Source organism: Anopheles cruzii, chromosome 3 (assembly GCF_943734635.1).
Source record: "Anopheles cruzii chromosome 3, idAnoCruzAS_RS32_06, whole genome shotgun sequence".
Lineage (NCBI taxonomy): Eukaryota > Metazoa > Arthropoda > Insecta > Diptera > Culicidae > Anopheles > Anopheles cruzii.
The window spans coordinates 83,846,156-83,866,315 of NC_069145.1; the positions used below are offsets into that span (position 1 = coordinate 83,846,156).

At 48.1% G+C, this 20,160-nt stretch overlaps 1 protein-coding gene across 1 annotated transcript in view; it reads left to right on the plus strand.

Annotated features, from left to right (window-relative positions):
- Positions 1-20,160, plus strand: part of LOC128275204 (CUGBP Elav-like family member 2) — a 170,225-nt gene that overhangs the window by 73,687 nt on the left and 76,378 nt on the right. The window contains exon 3 of the mRNA XM_053013619.1: positions 13,698-13,780. Coding sequence (XP_052869579.1) covers positions 13,698-13,780 — 83 coding nt within the window. The remainder of the gene's footprint in view (positions 1-13,697; positions 13,781-20,160) is intronic.

The window sequence follows — 20,160 nt, forward strand, 5'->3', positions numbered from 1 at the left end:
AGTTAGAGTTGGAGCCCTTGTCAGTTACCTTAACTAATCCTAGGCCTTGAGGATGACGTTGTGAAATATTTTTTTATGTACAACCCAAGTGAACATTGTTTGAGAGTTACTTATGATATGGATTGAACTTTTTATTACTTTTCGTACTCATCTAGTTCGTCTTCACATCGAATTTACTAAAGCAGCAGTTCATACCTTATTGTGTTCAACCCCCTACGTGGTCACGTTATGGCGGAAAGAAATTTCAATTACTCAACCGTTGTGTATTCTCGTGATTGCAGAGATTTTTTTGGTTGCTGATGCCCATCGAAATCGGTATCGCCGAGAAACGGGATCCGAAGGCGCACCTACACAAGACATACACACGGAAGCCATACGGCGGTTTGAGTCATGATACAAAATCCACTCACGTCATCGGCGTAAAGCCCGCATTTTGTCATGGTTTCGGTTTCGTGATGCTTTCTTGCCTCCCCCGTGAAGGATTTCCTTCAAATCCACCCGCAGAAAATTTAGCAAAAATTTTCGATTACCTCATCATCAGGGCGGAGATGTACCTTCGCTGTGAGTCGGCCCTCCTATCCGGCGTTGGCCGGGGAAGGCGCGTGTCACGACGTCATGCTTCGATTTTCTGCCCCTTTTTGGGAAGAAATTTTGAAATCAAATCGCCCACAATATGTGGGGGAAATCGGGAAACTTCGCTCGCTTCGTTTTGAAGCCATTCTCGTCGTTTCCGCGTGAAGCAGCGCGCCATTCAGCGGAATGCCGCCTCACTGTTCGGCGTTTCGCATCCTTACTGTCGAGAGTCGGGACGCTCTTGCGGGATTTTCTTATCCTCTTCCGGTCATCAGCATGACATTGCGTGACGCACAGGACAGCGCACGCTTGGCTTGGCACCTTTTTAGAGAATTCCCGGCAGATTTTGCGTCAAGGGACTGATCTGATAGAAGCAACAAAGCAAAAAACGCAACGTGACGAAGCGCTATTTTTCGGTTTCCTCTTATGGCGCAGATTTTCAGTTGCGCTCCCAGAAACGTTCCCCTCGGCGGTCGTACGTGGTTCCTAATTTAAATTCAAGTTCAAATTGAATCAAATCGCGCTTCACTTGCTTTCGCAACCAGCCTGTTGTTCAGGTACGATAAATTAGGTAATGCTTAGGCTTTCTCGGTAAGCAACCAGGAGCTTAAGGTGTCTGGAAAGATTATGTACGGCGGAAGTGCAGGTGACGAAATAATCACACAAGATTTCCGGGACCCTGTTACGGTACTCCGAGCTGAACCCGGACTGTGGATGAAGTATAAGTAACCAAACCTTCTAAGCACTGTAGGCTTAGCAATCAAGAAAAGATACACAGAACACAGAAGTACCACGAACATCTCGGTCGCTCACTTTAACCACAAAAGTGGGCTTCAGTGGGTAAAGGTATGGATTATGGCAAGAGTAAAAAGTGCAAAACGCAGCGTAATTTTTCCGATGGTTTGATCACGGTCGCCGAAACACTCTGCGCGCTCTAGACAGATTTGTGGATCAGCTCGGTTTGAATCACGTTTTATTCGTATCCGTTGCCCATTGCTACGGAAAAACCAAACATTAACTCGATGATGGCGGCAGCAAGACAGGGATCAACTTGGCTCATAACTTTCGCTAACCTTCTGCCGGGGGCTTTTCGGTTTAAATGTTGGCATTTGCGTTCATTCGTTACCACCATTTGCCTTCCGCCTTCGCTTACACGGCTTCACTCCGTCGTGGGCTTCTTCGTGATTAAGGCCACGGGCGGTGCGGTGGCCGTGGCCAACGGAAACCGAAACTTGATTTGGGTCCGGTAGATTTGTAATTAGTCGGTGAAGGTTTTTCTTCGGCCCACCGAAAGATGAAAGGGCTGTCAAAATGTTGGTTTGATCTAAATTGTGTTTTGGCTTCCATTTGCCAGGGGTTTTTCCAAAAATCACAATTTCCGCCCAACGACAGCTACAAAATTCGACCCTTACAAACTAAAGTCTTTAATGTTGGAACCGGGGCTGTGGAATCGTGAAAAATAGATAATTATTCGAAAGGGGCTATATGGTTAGAAATTGGGGAATTTAATTTCTCACAGATGATTGGCCGAGAAGGCCTTTGAGAAGTGGTTTGTACCAAAAAAAGGAAATATTATTAAATTTATCATAATCGGTGAGCCATGGCTAGTTGTAGTCCAAATTACACTCTACCTTCTGCTTCTGCGGGATTTTGCTCGCAAAGTGGTGCGAACTCTATCGTATTGTAATTCTAATCCTCAAGAAATCGGCTTTCGCGTTGTAAGAAGAGTCTTTCACTTTGCTGCGCTCGACTGAAAGTAGCATTTTCTCACATTTTATTTCTGTATCGTATGGTATTTTTTCTCATCGTCAAGTTGCGGCCCACAAGATAGGACTAGACCACGGAAGGGGACGCGAGCCTTTGGCAAAGTTACAGAAATTGCAAAATTGACAATCTGCTTAAGGGATTATTGACGAAGTGCTTCGTTGCACGTACAAGGGTTTATCGTCGAACCCCAATAATAAAAAAACGAACCATTCGCCTTGCTTGCGAAACACCAAATCACGAACCTCGACCGGCCGTGGGCTCGATCGAGATTCACCTGTTCTGGTTGGGCGCAAAATAGTCCCCGCTCTTTTGTTGGCCGGGGCACGATTTCTTCGGCGCAACTTTCGACAGAAATACTACCCAAAAGGCCAGCTTTTTCCACGAAAATTCGATCGTTCGCTCATTCAAGCCGCGTCATTTCTATTCGCCGACGAAAGCCAGACCTTTATCAAAAGCCTCCATGGATAGAATTTAATCGAAAGATTTTTCCCTTACTTTCCTTTTCGGTCACGGACAAGTTATCAAATAAAATGACATTCAAGTGCACGAAAGGAAGCGCGAACCAGGGAGCGATAATAGTCGGTCACGATTTTTCATTCGCCGCGCAAAGAAAAGTAAAAAAGGTATTATAGAACGTTGTCTCATGTTTTAGGCATTAAATGGAACGAATGAAGGAGGAATTGTTGAACTGGCACCAGACAAGAAGCAAAAACCGATTTTCAAACGGACCCGCCGGTGCCCGGGGTGCAAAAGTTCCCATCGACTCGACTCGGTGGGAGTATTTCAATTTTTAATGACGCCTATTTTCCTCGAAAGTATTCGAAGAGAAAAGAGTTTCGAAACGGAACGTCACAAAAAGTAAATTGCCGCCTTTTTTGTTGCGCGCGGCAAATCTTCACGCGGTAAAATTTGAATGGACGAGTCTAGTTTTCGACAGATTGCCAAGTTTGTGCCGCCCTCTTTGCGTAGTGTGGCCCATATTTGACACAAAACGTGAGAACAGCCAGCTGCGGGTCACGTTCGTCGGGCTGTATAAATGTCAAGGCTATTGCCGAGTACCATTAGCGCCACGTAAATGGAATAACTACAGAATGTTCGAGAGTTTCCTTAATCCGTTGAGGGTTGAAATACCTTCTTATAGCTGTAGAAAACATTTAAAGAAGCTTACAATTGAACAAACTTAAGTTTTCACAAGTGATATACTTCTTTTATCCGTTCTCAAAAGAAAGTGGAATAACTCGTCTGAGATAGCTGCCGACGACTGGTCACGTTAAAAGCGATACGACGCCATCCGGAGACGCCACCTCAAAGTGTTCTACCGTTCCCAGCTCTCGGGGTTCATTAAAGGGTTTTGTCCGCTGGTAGTGCCCCATAAAATTTAGAGCGATATCGAAAATCAACCAATTTTCCCGCCGCCACCAAGATATCGGGATTGAAAGTGGGCCACTTCGGAGTAGGAGCGGTTCGAGGGGATTGCAATCATACATTTTCCCATTAGAAAATCCTGTCCGACAGCATTTTCCACTGGTAGACGGAGGGAAAAAATGACGCCCCGGAGTGAAAGCTGAAACTTTAGCGATAGTAATTAAGTTGACAATCTTAATTAGACCTCAGAGCTAGATTACTGACAGAATGGCTGGAGCGGCGGCGAGCCGTTGCGGCCGGAGGTGCTCTCCACTTCTCTAGTTCGAAATGCACTCCGGTCCGGTCCGAATCATGCTGCTAGAAGTAATTACAGATAACGAGCATGCGAGCGGTGGATGGCTCGCCAAAGAGTGCAGCCCATCGAAGTCGGAACCTCGGAAGGGCTCCTGCCATCGAGCAGATTAGTGGTGTTTCTATCGTGTTTCATTTCACTGCCCCTCGCTCTCTCCCTCTCGCTTCCCGGACCCTGTGCCGTCCTCGTTTTATTCAAATCGATGATGGGCGATGGCGCAATCCCTTGGCAGCGTAGCCTTTTGCTGGCTGGAAACCTGAGGTTTGGCCGTCGCTGGTCAGTTGTATGTGGCCACTCGGCCAATGCAATTGATATATTTAGGTTATCGAGCTATCGATTTTCCGTTCCGCTCTCACCCAGTCGTGTTCTGTCCTGGGTTTGCACCCAGTCCCTTAACTCGGTTACTTTTATTTCTGGTATATTCCGCTTCGGCGGCACGATCGATTCCTTTTTGTGGAATGGAAAACGAGTGGCTTTTCACCCAGCATGGCTGCCACATGTGATGGAATGGTGAGTCACAATATACACGCCGGCACGCCCGCCAGGCTGCCAGAAGTGGTTCAAAAGAAGGATAATAAATTAATTTCGGTGCTCTTGGAGTACAATTGAATAGAAGTAGGTTTTTTCGTTCTTTTCAACATACCCAGAGCTGCATAAACCATTCGAAAGTTATCACAGTTTTTGTTCCGCAACATATTTGCATGAAAAGAATCCAGGAAACAAACCGAACGCAAAAAATCGACCCAGCGCCCCCGAATAGTTGCTTTGCGCGTCCGATATTTGCGATGGCAAAATTCAGCAAATACTGCTTCGTTAGGGCACAGTTGATTCCGCACCACACACCGGGCCCATTGTTGGGTGGTTAGTGGAAATAAATTATTCACCCTCAAAAAAGGTGGATCAAATATGGTTTAAAAATGAAAATTAAATATTTAATTTTCGACATACTGGAGTAGAACTAGTGCCGAATTGGCGCGGTTGCCATCACCGTGCACTAATTAAGCGCATAATCTGCGATGGCGCTGTGGCGCGAACCCCGAAAACTGAAAAAAACGCATAAAAACCCCTGACTATTGATCAAGTAATAGTTGGTTGGCAGTTTTGATGGGGTTTGTCATGCAATTATTATGCGTCCACCATCACCACCCGAGAAGGGTGAATAATTGAAGCACCATCGACCAAACTCGACCCCTAATAGCTCATCAATTATTATTGGATCACAAATTCGCGCTTTTACGGTTTAATTTTGAGCCATCCAACTCTGATCCAACCTACCACCTGGTTATGCTCCTGAACGGCTGTTCATAAAATATTATTAACACAAAACACGAGTCCCACACACACGGTCATCAGCGTGCCCGATGTAGTAGTGCCTCTGAAGTTAATGGCTGCCGACAGTCCTGCTAATAGTTCGGTAACGGAATAATAGTTTTTGTTGCGCACCACAATCGACGCTATAGTTATTGGCCGCCTGCGTGCTTTGAAGAGTGTGGAAGTAACCTCGAGCTGTTACAACAAAATCGTTTGCCTCAACGACCCTTTTATGCGTATATAACGTATAATCAAGAGTATAACTATATTTTACCGTCCTCTGCGAGTGTGTATACGTGTCAAGTGTCATTTATAGCGATAGTTGTGGTTGTGACATTCATGCGTACAAAAGTTACCCTGTCCTTGGTGTAATCATGGGCAAAATGTTCCAATTTAGCCTCTTCAATCTCCCTTCGGTGAAAAAGTTTACATCATAAAGCTTAGTTTGTAGCCCGTGCTGGTTATAATCCGTCTCTAGCCCAAGTGGAAAACTTTGGCTCTCGTCACGTGTGCGGTTAATGTCCCCGGTGATGTTAAACCACTTTTGCAGTACCTTCCTACGCAAAGTGCCTTCTGTTTGCAGAATTAATGTATGAGACCGATTAGTTTTATTAAGAGCACTGAAAAGGCAGAAAATGGATGGCAACTTCAAAGTGAGTGTGTGATCCAGCAAGCAAGATTGGCTTGAATATAAAAGAACTATCCTACTATGCTGCCGAATCCCAATTAATTATTTTGATTCAAAATTCAAGCTAAAAATTTGGATTCCCACAATAGTTCGTTTGAAAATTCCGAAACAAACTATTGACCGATAAAATTTCCATCCCGAACGTGCCATGTTTCGTTATTAATTTGCGGCATTAACCGGTGACGAGTGCGCATAAAAATGTTTGAGTTAGTTGCGTGCGATGGGCACACTTCGCCGTCGTCGTTCCACACTATTCGTTGAGGACATCTGTGTCTCCAGCAGCTGACCGGCGTTGTTGGTCGTTTTCCGTGCCCCGTTCGTCCACAGCAGTCGGTGTGCTACCCGAGCCAGCCGGTCCCATAAACATTAAACATAACGATCGCACAGGATGGAGCTTCACACAACGTTCGCCGGGTTGTCCTTGAGCAGTGCCTAGGGCTCCCCGTCGGTCGCTTTAGCTCGCTTTTGCACCCTTTACACCGAGCCTTTTTTATTAGTGGCAATAAAATCTAACTCTCTCGTAACCATCGAGGCCCGAAATGCCAGCCCCCGAAGGCTGTGCCTGCACGAGGTGCAATCGAAGGCGTCAGCATCGCCCCCCCCTCGAAGCTCCTCGGCTTCGGTCCCCCAAATTGAAAGCCTCCTCCCGATGGGGCGGGCCATTTTTCAGTTAGGAAGGTGTTCCAGTTAGGCCCGGTGACTGCGCCCGGATCGTAAAATTTCCTTAATTTATGTGTCAACTCACGCAAAAGGAAGTCCTGGTGGCCTGGTCGGGTCGGGCCCTTGGGCCAGGGTGAATGAATTTGGGTCGAGGGTTTCGCATGCCCGATTGAGCTGAACATGCACAAAAGAAACTGTCACGCGTCATTAAGCTTATCCTGGGCTCGGGATCTTTGGTGATGTTCGAACCGATCCGGCGGCCGGTCTGCACGTTGAGCGAAGAGAGTGTGGCCAAAACTGATTCATAGCCCAGCTTTGACTATCGCTGCTTCGTCCGCCCAGGGCCAGCGGAACGGTGGTGCGGAAAACGTCCTGACGTACCTCTGATAGCCGGCATAATAAAGCAATTACCATAAATTTGACAATGTCAATTGGAATTTAAACATAATTTGCATATAATTCATTTCACACCGAACCGGTGCCGGTGTCGTTTGCCGTCGACCGTCGATTGCCTAGAAAGTTAACTTCCGGTTCCGGGCCCGACTCCCCTCGGGCCTCGGAGGGTCCGGCGGTGTAGCCCAATTGGTCAAACCTCTAACCGCAGCCCGCGTCCCCGACAGCCCCTTCTGCTTTGTGGACTCTGTGGACTCTGTGAACGTCCATTTTGTGATCAACCCGAATGAAATTAGCGGAGGCCAGCGACAATCGCCACACGGACGGCGGTGTGTGACACGGTGTGGTTGGGCCGTTGTTTGGTTTATGTGTGTAATGCAACCGACCCCGGAACGGCTCTAAACCCGATAAGCCAACCCGATACCCAACCATCAGAACCCTTGTGGGCTACATCCGATCGTGTTACGGTTCGGTGAGCATACCGGGAATAAACGAAATTAATTATACTATTGGCACAGCGGCCAAATACAATTTGTTCAAATTAATATCGGGTTACTCGGTCAGTTTCGCCGAGTGCGCCGCGGTGTCAGGATTCACCGGAGGCGATAGGGCCGATTACTACACACTCCGGACCATCCCAACCCATACTGGTCGATCAAAGCGATCGAGTTGCCGCCCCTTACTCTGCGAATACCGGGAAAAATGTTTAATTATTCATAATCGACACTTGCGACCAATTTATGCGCGCGTTACACCTCCGGCCACGGGCACGGTTTTGTCGATCGGCTCGAGTTTCACGAGTTTCCTATGCCCACCTCGCCATTGTGTGCGCCTACAGTGACTCCCAAGACGCACGGCTGGGACCCATCTTGTACAATCGTGGCTGATCGCGAAGTGGTCCCCGAAGTTGTACCGACGACACCCCCGGGACCAACGTCTTTGCGGTGCCGATGGAGACGCCTGGTGCGTTTCGAGCATTTCGCACTCCCGCTGCGTAAAAGGCGAATATTAATCAAAATAGCAGCACCGACGACCGGAACACCCGGTTCCGGTTGTCGACCAGAATCAACGGGCTTTAATTGATTCAATTAAACCGCGTAACGTCGCCGTGTCCGAGTTGGCAGTCGTAAACGTGGCACTAGTTTTCGCACTGTGGGGGCCTTCAATAAGCCGCACGCAACCCGAGACGGGTGGACTTCCCGGTCCGACTTGGATTTAATGTAGGTACCCAAAGGAAACCTCCGGACTCACGATTTGATTCCACGAAAGGGAAGCTAATTCCCGGTCGGCTGCCATTTGTGTTTTGCACCGTTTAATTACATTATGGTCGGGCCTGTGGGACTGTGTCCTTGAGTAAAACCCCGCACGAAGGTGCCACGCTGAAAGCTGCTTGTCACACGCCAGAAGCCGTTCAGCTTGGCGTTCTTGTCACCACCCGCTCGAATAAAATCGAATCGCATTTTTGATCAATCTTCTCCGCAGTTACACGCCATTTTCCCTGTAGAACCACAATATTTACGGCTTTGGAGCAGTTTTACGATCATCTGGCGCTGGACAGCCTTTCGCCCACAGGTGCTTTGGTTGGGTGTCTCACGAGAGCACTTCACGGTTCATCGATCGGCGGCGTTCGATGTTGGCACGTCCATGCCGAAATTGACTGTCATAAAGTTTTTCGTTCCATCGATGATGTTTGTAACAATGTTGCTAGCTTTCTTGTTCGTGCCCAATCGGAAAGGGGACTCCATCGGTTGGAATACCTTACCGGAATCACAAATTTATGAGTCACGCCAGTCGGTCTGACGCTGAACGCTTCCACCGTCCACCGTTAGTGACCTCAAAATAATACATTGACTTCCTGCGGCCCGAAAGCCGAGCATAGACCAGCCGCGCGCACCACGCTGACTCCGCTCTGGCAATGTATAATTCACCAAACTTTGAATCAAGTCTCGGTTGCAGTTCCGAAGCCAGTCGGTCTCGACTCACGGCTGCACCGCGCACACCGGGGCTCCGTAGTGGTCCTTAATAATTCAAACATATTGACGTGTGTTTTTCCACCTTACGAACTTCAAGCGAGCCGGGCTTGAGGAAACTTTTCCCCAACTTTCCACCGAGTGGCGATCGTTTCCCCCACGGCCAAGTGAGTATCTTGAAAGCCGCTCGAGTGAACATTATTGTGGCATGTTTGCACCGACTGCTGGCCGCGGTGCATTGTATCGGCCGCTTGGGACTGGAATTAGTACCGCGTGCAGCAACATTAGCAGAAGACCATGCGCCATGGCATCCGTGTTGGTGGCACGGTGGAATTCATAAGTTATTTAAAAATTGAGAGACCGCATTTCTCGTCCGAAGACACACTCCGACAGCGGTGGCAGCCCATTAAAAGAACATGGAACGCTGAGGAACCTATAATTTGCTTCGGAAGCGATTACAACCTTCGGAAGATCCTTGCCGGCGTCGTCGTGCCTTTCGGTTCCCGGGCCGTGCAGCAATTTGACCTCGCCCGCTCGAGCGCTTTCCATCCATCCAGTGTTCCCGCGGTTCGGTTGGAAAATTTTGAACCACGCGGTGAGTACCACCGACCAAACGGCAATTTTCCCACAGTTCCACAATTGCCGATGGCACTCGGGTGCCTCTTGCCCTACGCTTTCCGGTCGTTAGTCCGGGGGCCAAGCACCGGGCCATGCCGTCGTTGTAAAATCGGTTATGGTTCCTAATTGTGTTCTAGGCTCGCTTGGAAAACCTCTCCACGGTTGTGAAGGATCATCTTGGTGCCTGGGAGGCGGAAGGTACATCTTCGGCAGTCAACGGACGGCACGAAGATAAACTCCAGCGCCGGGCGAAGGTTGATAATTGGAAATTAATTTCATTTAAACGAACCTTTTCTTCGTCGTACCATGCCCTTAATGGGGCAAACATAAGACGGTGCTGGTTAGCTTAAAATCCATTTCCCAACGTTGTCCCGCAGACAGGTTCTGTCGTTATGTTCGGTCTCACAGTTTAAGGGAAGAATATTAAATATACATTCTTCAGTAACCTTCGATAGATGCACTAAAGAGATGAAGAATAGGATGCTGATAAAGTGATATTAAATGTTGAATGAATTCGATCAACAAGAAAGCTTTTTATTTATCTGGAAAGATTATCAAACTAAAGGCTGCATAGTTCTACTCCAGTCTCACATCGATCTGCCCAAGTCAGATTGTGTTAGATGAATGAAAATGATAACGTCTTGCTATGGCCACTGTCTGTCCAATCACTTGGCAATAACCAGAACAACAGTCAGTCGGGAAAAACCGTGCAAGTATTGAGAAAAAGGCTACATTTGTGGCTCGTTGATTTAGTTAATTTCTGCCTCAACGAGTTGATAAGACAGACAGCGATAAGATGCCCGATTCCGGTGGCCGATCCGCCACAGCCAGTGTGTGGTTGATGGCTTGATTTTCAGAAAAGCAATTTTTCACTTTCATCCCTTGTTTCCGGACTGGACCGGCCGCCTCTCTCAGCCTCTGCTCCATTGGTCGGCCTTTAGAAATTATAATTAAACAAACATCTTCCAAGAAATTGCACACCATCACCGTCCACAGTGTGATCCCAGGGATTGAGCTGTGGGTCTTTTTAAGCTCCTTTCTTCTTCGTTGCCGCCTGAAAAGGTTCACCCGGGACCCGGACCCGATTTCTCCCCGCACGCCGGTGGAGTGTCCGGCCGGGCGGGGAAACGGAATTCATTTCCTTTTAACCACAAAACCCAACCAAACGAACTAAACCAAACCAAACAAATGCAGCCTAAGGCTCCGAGGCTGGGGTGTCGTACCTTGACAACCTGCAGCTCTCTCAATCGGGCGGCCGAGTCCGGTCCTTCATGGGCGGTTACTACGTAGCGAAGGCGATGGGTGACGATTTCTTCCAGGAATCGATTCCAAAGCGATACCACAAAGCAAACACACTGGCACTGGACTTCCGTGTCTTCAAGTCCTTCGCCACCGCCCATGCTGTTGGGGTGTCCGTAATGCTGCAAACGATAGTGTTGCTGCTCGCCACGTGTATCAGAAAACGGATAAGATTGTGATGAGGTGAAATCAAACATCTTCCAGTTTCAGGACCAGCCCACCGAATGGCGCTGGTCTTTCGGAGTGAGTGACCTCCAGAGTCCATTTACCACCACCCCGAGTGTAACCTATCGTCTGCTTGGACTCAGCTACCCAGAAGAGTTATGGCAGACCAGTCGAAAGTGTCTCCATCGCTATGCCGTGTGTCTGGCGTTGACAGACGGCTCAAGGCAAACCTTCCCCACCATTGAAGATTAGTTACTTAATTAGGTTTCGTTTCAACAATACGATCGAACTGGGAAATGGGTCGTTCGTTGGCCACGCCGTTCCATGGGCGTTGTTTGTGTGAGTGTGTGGATTCAGATTGCTATTCTAGTGTAATCCGCAATGGTGGTAAGCTGAGTGCTTCATTTTTGTCCAAGAAAATCGATAGCCCAGCTATCGCAACGGCAACGATGACACAAACAATGCGATTATGAAGCAATCGGAATCGGTACCGTAAGAGGGTGGACTCGTGTGAGTACGAACTGTGTTGCAAGCAATGTCCGAGCTTTCAGTATGCTCGGTTTGGGAGAAAACAAATTTGGGGCATTCGGAAACCACTTGATGGTGTTTGGAAGAACTCACCCGCACGACAGGTTCGTGTAGAAAAGCACCACTTCAAATGGACCGAGGAAAGAGTTCAATTCGATCTGTGGCAATTACAGGCATCCTGGCCGACTTCTGAAGTGTATCGCTTTTGATACAATTTGAATGGCTTTTCTGATACCACAACGGTATCGGTTGTATATCAATTTCACATATCAGGCTGTATTTTAGTAATGTCTACTTAATATTGCTTAATTATCTTGTACGAACATGAGTAAATTTTTGAACAACAAAAGGAACATCGATAAACATTTAAAAATCACAAATTGAAGGAATTTCGTACTTTTTAGACTTTGTCGACTTTTGGAGATGTTTTGTTCAAAAATGTATGAAGACTATTTAACATTTTACGCACTCAAATCTTCTACTTAGCAAAACAAGAGCCACATTTCGAAAAACCTCTTAATAGTGACAGCATGACTAATACGTATTAAAAAACATGCGCCAAAATATCAAACTCACCCGAATCTCATTTTTATCACTGAATTTTCGATTACTCCCCACATTTTCGATTACTCTCAATTCTGTTGGGGCCCCTCGGGAAAACTGATCAAGAGTTTGTGTTTATTTATTTTTTTCCTAGCTCTCCCTACTTTGTATTCTTTTATGTTTGCGCTCCGTACGCCGGGCGTGGAGTGAAGAGCGTCCAAAACAAGTCGCCCGTCCGTTCGCCGCAGCAGGATACTGGCAGCAGGATTAGTTTCAAGACCGAACCTCAGTCGCAGCTTCCGTTCCGTTCTTTTTTTTTCGATTGAATTTTTTTAATATCCGGTCCCGGACGCCGCAGACGCAAATCCATCCGATGATCTCTTTTCGGACCCTGTCACCTTATTTCCTCGAAAACCAAACCTGAATCGAATCAAGTCAACGGGTCGAGGGACTTACGGCAGTGAATACGGCAGAGGGCATCTCGAGTAAGGGTGCGAAGCGGGGCGGCTTAAGCTCAGCATAATCAGAACCGTATGTCCACGGTCGAAGGTGGTGCCGTTGGAACGAAACAGAAACCGAACATCCCTCGACCAACGCCAACTTCGGTCTCGGGCCAGTGCGAAGTTCAGTCGCGACAGCCAGAGCCGCGACGGTCACTAGAAGGACCGCGTCTTCGTACCGTCCAGCTAAACCATTAAAGTGCAGAGCACTATTTTGTTGAACGCAAAAAATGTGTATGAAAAAAGAACTCAATTTAACTTTACAGCAGGGCACACGTTTGGTCCCTTCTCGTTTGGATGAGCGCTGCACCGTCGGTTTTATGCTGATGCTTTTTGATTTCTTTCGTCCACTTTCACGCCAGCATCCATAGCCCCGTTTGCCAACATGCTGTACAGTTGTTGTCCATTTTTTTTTTATAAATTGTGCGTCGCTATTTATTCATCTCTACTTTTGACCAGTTTGTGTCCATTTCCGTGTTGATGTGTTTGTACTGTTTTGTTTTATTTACTTTTATGCCACTGACCTCGTTCGGGTGTGCTTGAGGCATCACTTTCGCAAAAAAGGATCGATGCCAAGCCACACCGTACACCGTGTATCAATATTGGAATGCCTAATATGTATCGAGTACACCCTCCGTATGTACTGTTTGTTCAGTTTGTCTTGCTTCGTTTATCTTTGGGTATGATATGTACATTGTATATAAAAAATCGCTGACTATTTTGCCCCGACGCGCATTGCTTTGACGCAGTCCACCAGCTGCGGCACGTCCCAAAAGTGTGTGCGCGATCGTGGCGTGTCCGAATAATATGCCTTCAATATTTGCTGCTGTGCACCATATGACCAAAGTTGCTCGTTTACCGTTTTAAACTGTTGAACCAGTTCCGTGCGTTACCGTCATCGTTTTGTGCCATTGTGTCCCGTTGCTTTATCGTGCTTCTCTGTTTTCGTCTTCTTCCTTCCACAGGGTGCTGTTTTGTGACGTTTTACACGCGAAAAGCAGCCCTTAAAGCTCAGGACGCGCTGCACAACATCAAGACCCTCGTCGGGGTAAGTACTCCACCAGCTTTCCCACTCTCTCTCTCTCTCTCTCTCTCCTCCTTTCTGTTATGCTGCCCTCATCCGCATAACGCGTGGGGAAAAAAACCATGTCCTTTGGGTCCCAACGTCTCCGTTATCCTTCAACGTTATTTGTTTTTCGTTCTCCGCCAGAAGAGTTTCTTGCGGAATTTTTATGTTTCTTTCTGTGGACCCATCGTTACGGTCGTTATGCGTGAGACTCTGCCGCGGTGCTCTGTGTGTATTTTTGTACGGTAGTCCAGAAACCCGACGGACGGCTCTATGTACCTTGTTCACCGTGGCAAGCTAAATGGACCGCACTCTAACCCCATTTCGGTTCGTAGTTATTAAACTAAACCAGTGCAGCAGCAGCGATGCAATTGCGCTGACCAGTATTTGAGTTGTGCAGGTACGCGCGTGTGTGGCGTGCACCAAGGATCTATTGCGAATTGTTTGACCAACCTCCATGCGGAACCGATGTAGTTTGTTATGCCCGGCCCGAGTAATAGATACGGTGGTAGGACTCTCTAGCGTCGGTGAAACGTTTACGCATCGGTGCCGGATTGAGCTAACACTCTTGGTGCTTCTTCAAACATTTGCGTTGCTCGAACGCTGAGTGAATCGCTGGCATAAAAACTACATCACAGTCGTCAGCCACAGACAGAGCCGCTAGCCCGGTACGCGAATATTTTGTGGATCCTTCAGGCGTGTCGCGATTTGAACAGAGGCACGGCTTGAAATGAAATATGAAAACGCATTGTTGTCAAATGTGCGAATTGAATTTGAAGTGCAATGAAAGGAACTCTCCTTCCTTTAGGGGTCGTGAGGGTAAACGGTTTCAGCAAATGCTCATCTCTGCGTAAAATATGGCTGCCTGGTTTGGTGATACGTGATAGGTTTGCCTAGAAAACCTTTGAAAAGAATTTGCATTTGGTGTAGAATTAGTTTTAAAAACCTGAAAAGAAAGACCTGAGGGGTTACATGGACTATACTATTTATCAGCAACGTGTGATAATTCAAACGTTTGAAAGGCGTTCATAACCACACAGCTTTTAGTTGAATTCTGATGCTGCAGTTGTCCTCGAGGATACTTATTAAGTTTATCGACTTCGGCGGAGCGTTTTAATGGACAAGAGGACCCAAAAACATGATTCGCAAACCATTTTAAGGAGACTTTTTTAGCAAAGCCTCATAACATTGATTAAAATTAAACAAAGTCTCGCTTTTACGATCGCGTGAAGACTTTCTCTATCACCTAGTATCAGCATAAAATCACTCCGAAACGTGATGTATGTTACGGTTGTCTTGATGGAGACGCCCGGCATGTCATCGCTTGTGCCCCGGGCCCGTGTGCCACCGCGTGCCACAACATATTTTACTAAACAAACTCACTCAACCTCAAAGAAGCGCCGTTTCCGTTGACAGCACTCTCGAAAAATCCTGCTCCATACAATCATTAAACGGGTTGTTTTTTTCAATAACCCTCTCACCGTCACTCAACACCAGGGGCCGCTCGCTGCCAGGGGCCGCTAACGATCCTATGCTCTACTTTTGCTAGACGTACCACCGGAACATAAACGCGCACATCAAAAGACTCATCGCGCAGCAGGTTTGCACACACATGGCGCTTTTTTCGCGCGTTTCCCGCACCCTGATTCTGATGTGTGTGTCCTTGTTGCGTCGATGGGCGCGCGAGTGAATGATGCGAACGATGGTCGGGGTCCTTTGAGGCACTACTCCTCGACTAAATCTCGGAACAAAACGCACCAGCGATGCGTTTGCATTTTTTTGTCGTCATCGTCATGGAACCTCACTAATCAATATGACTGCTAAGCGGCTTGACGGCGACACGTGGGCCAGGCTCGGGCGCTTGGCCGTCGCTTTTTGAGTGGAGCCTCAATAATTCACGATTATCGATTTTTATTTCTCCCAAACCCAACACCGGGAACGCCGGGCGCCTGTCGCCACCTGTGCAGCGCGTGTTGTCTTAGCGGGCTTAGAGGGCACCGGCTCGAGAGGGTCCCGGTTCCGATGGCGCCAGTCCGTCTCCGGGCCGGTGCCTGCTGTAGTCAAATTGTTGTTTTTCAAACGAAACTTTTCCCATCCGCAGCACCGAGGGCACCGACCGGCCATCACACCGTGCACGGGACGGGGCTTGGAAAGTTAAACATGTAAAGAAGGATCATCAAATGATGGGCGGGAAACAAAAAGGTTGGGATGTAACGAGAGGGGCGGCCAACTACACAACTCGCTTTCTTCCGTGCCTTTTTCCGCTGTTGGTTGGTTCGCCATCAAATGGCCTCGGCAGACAGAACGGCATCGGGAAAGCTGGAAACATAGTTCATGTCATTATTAAGCAGCAAATATCGAAAAGTTTGCCGATGGCGTGTCACTCTTCAGGCTTCGGGGGGGGGAGCAGTATTTGGTTGCGCCAAGGGTACCCCGTAGTTCCCGTAACAGAGAGCGGGAGACTCGAGGCAACATAACCCGTACAACACACAGCAGGACAATTTCCGTTTTCCGTGCGATATTATGAAGTGTGCGCCCAACTCGAGCCGTGGGACTCGAGCAATGAGTTCCGGAAACGATCGACTTTTCGGTCGGGATGATTCGCTAAATCCCGGACCGGGTTGTCGATGGTGCCTCTCAGGGCTCATCGTCCCCAGCGCCGCCGCGATCCGGTATCATACCGGAACAGCGGGATGCAAAATCGAAAGTTGCCCGACTGTTTGCTCATCTCATCCGGAGTGGTGCTAAAAATCTTCGTTCGCCACACGAAATGATGATTTGATCCTGTTGAGTTTCGGCATCATCAGCCGCGCCGCGCGCTGGCGTCGGCTGCATTAACATGCTCTTCGACTGGCTCATCGCCGGCCTCAGCCCCGGTAGGTGGGAGTGCTTGAGATTAACCGGTTGCCGCCATGTATGCCGGCGTTCAGACGATCATGTAAGTGCTGTGCTCTCGGGCTTTGATGAAAGGAAAATGAGGAAATCCTTGGAATCATTTAAACCCCGGTGCCGCGGACCCGGGTGTGGAGTGGCAACCGGCGGGCACGCCGGGAGCTTTTTGCCGAGCGCCGCTTTTGAATATGAACTTTGCGTGCTTCTTTCTCGTTCGCTTTTTTCCCGCCATCACTTCAAAGTGTAGTAGTTTCGCCCGGTCTGATCGAAGAGGAGACGGCCTTTGGGAAGCCGTCCCGTCGTCCCGGGGGCCGACATTCGATCGATGTTTTCTGTTCGGCCCGTTCGACTAACCCACATCGTTGCACGGTGCCATATTTCCGGCTCGTCGTTGGGTTCAGTTTCTTCGTTTTCGTCGCCGTCTTCTTCTTCGCTTGTAATTTTATATTAATACACATCCCACCATTTCCATCCAATCGCTATACGCCACACATCACGCCGGCACATGAACGATGCTCGATGCCGTTCTTTAATCTTCCCGAGAGCACTGATTCAACTTCCGGCCATCACACCTTCCTTCCACGCCGTGACTGAGAAGCGTGTTGCAAAATCGAAACGGTGATTGGGAACACGGCTTACGGTTGGGAGTTTAGAGTTTATTAGAGAGCCGGGGGCGTACTTCCTTCCAGAAAATGGTGTTGGCGTTCATCAATAGACCGTCAACCCGCGCTACGGAGGACCGGATATCGGTGAATCGAAGTGAATGCACGTTAAAAGGATAGGGAATTTTATGAAGAAAAAACCCAGTATTGGAAGCTTTTTTAAATCCAATAAGTTCGGTTTTCTTGCGTAAAAAAAATGGTTCGAATTGTATTCGATACCGTGTGACACTGTGACGGCATTGATAAACTTCCGCCTTTTTCCTGCTGTGCATTAGAGCCGCTGTGTTGGATTAACGGAAGTGGATTCAAGAGTGGACAGCAAAAAATATTGTTACAAATGAAACGATTGTCACAAATGTACGGATGCTGCCGCGTGACATAAAATCACGAGTGTAAACGCATAAATTTTCTTGCTAACAAAAACAGATACAATTTAACGCTTGTAAGTGCTGCCGGCTGCTGATTTATGCGCTTGGTGCTAACAGATAAAAACCCATAACGAAACGGTGTCGTGCTGCGTGTGGTCGGCCTCGGTACTCGTCCTAAACCGTTGCGTGTAGCATATTGACACGCGCTGATCGCTGCGTTTAAGCCCAGGCCCCGAAGCATCCTCCGTGGACCGAACGCTAATGGAGTGTTCGATTGCCCGTAACGGCCATAAATCTGATTTTAATTGTGTTCCGATGGGGAAAAATTGAAAAACCGAACCGAACCGAGGGGGCCACCGCCGGATCGACGTTATACACTGTGACATCTAAGCCTCTCAGCGGTATGAAAACGAATTAAGTAATTAGCGAACGGTTGCGCTGTGTGTGTGTGTGTGTGCGATTAGTAGTGTTCGCAGGGATCGATAGTGTACCCGACCGGCCATGGATGGACCCCGTTGGGGTTTGGCCAACCCATCACTCCCTCAGTATCGCTTGAGCGCAACAAACTGCTGCTGGAAAACTGCTCGATGCAGTGCTGGGAAATTAAACTTTAATCGATCTATTATTTTCAATTTACATAATCATAATCGCTTAAACCCATAATCAGTACGGCACAATGACGTAAGCGCGGTCATTGGGAGTGCCACCTGGCTGCACCGTTCTCGGAACAGCATGCTCCGGATGGGCCATTGGGCAACCATCGTCCTGATCTTCTCGAGCACCGGGATGCGATGTGATCCTGGATGTGATAATCCACACCGGCCACTACTGACCGTCCTGGCTACAGCAACGTAGGGCTTTCCATTGTGAATGGTTGTTGACGAGCGTTTAGAGCCTCGGTCCCGGGCCAGGGACCGAAGCTACCAGAGAGATGGATGACACGAGCTGAAAATTAATAGCTTTCCACGGGCTGCAGTTTCTTCGCGAAGAGGGCTACAGGCTAGCCCGTAGATGTGCTTTGTGTGTGGGTCATGTGAAGAGCACAGTGCAAACCATTTGTTTGTGAGTGCTTTTTGAATGCGAACCAATTGTGGGGGAAAAAAGGAAACACTGGGTGCGCGCCGGTATGTTGCTGCGGGAATCGAACGTTAAAACCACTCCGAACCTTCCGAGAGCGCACAGGAAAAGATGCAGGAAATGGGACGCACGGAAAAGAAATTACCACTGCAGTGGCCTGCCAGTGCCAGGGGCAGCATTCCGCCGGACCTTTCTGACCAAATTCTTGAAGCTAACGAAATGGCTGCCAAGCGAAAAGAAGGGGGCAAAAATAAAATCAGCTTCGCCGGTTCTGCCGAAAGGTTTCGGCGCTCTGGCTACTGCAGCCGGGGCCAGATGGCGCCGACGGAAGCGAGGATGAAATGAATGACACCTAAATGCATTTTCATTAACTCGCCCGGCTTTCGCATCGTGCAGAGAGAGCGAGAGAAAGGAATGCCATCAATTGTAGCAGCGGTCGCGGAACGGGAGATGTGAACTTTTTCCTGGTCGAACCGTGACTACACACACTCACTCTGTCTCTCTCCACGGATCGAGGATATGAGGTCCAAAGATTCATTTGAATACAGACTTGCTTGAATGCGACAAATTTGCTATAGAACATAGTTTTCCTCCTCGCTTTCCCCCACCCACCTTTCCCCGCCGGAGAAGTTGAGCTTTTCCGGGTTTTCGGTGCGCTCGACTTTTCGTCTCGGCTGGCAACACTGCACCACACCGCCGAGTGATGAACCTAGCCGTGCGTGCTCTGCTGGTTGCATACATTTTGGCGTAATCGGTCGACGGATGTCACTATGAGCAATTTGCTATGTGCTAGTCGGACATATTTTGTTTTAGGAAGAATCTTCTGACTTTTTTCTTTTTCTCTACGGACAGTTGCGCAAGTTGATTTAAAGAGTGATTTTTATCACTCTTTCGACTTTGACAGATGAATTCTCGGAATATAGGCAACACGGAAATCTACTTCAGGGAAACTAAAATCCTTATTTTATAAGTCGGTTTAAAACCGCCTCTCTCTCATAGTGCCTCAGTGCGGCACGAGAGGCAGGACTCTTCTCGTGCAAAGATTGAAGAGTAATTTGCGATAAATTTAGCTGTTGAAAAACGATTATGTTCTAATTTTATCAGCCCCCTCGGGGGACCAGCCGTTGTCCCGATGCGACGGTGTGAAGGAATCTTTTTCCCTTTGCTTGCCAACTTCTGGCCTTTGGGTCGTTCCGAAAAGCGGTGAAGGGTGTTTTGGTGGAGAAAGATTTTACACTTTACTTTGATGAGTCGTACAGATATGTCACGGAACTTGTATCTTCATGAACCAACTGTCATCAAGGGCAGAGCCCGTTTGGTTGGACATGATGCTGATAACTCGGACAAACTGGGTTGGCGAATG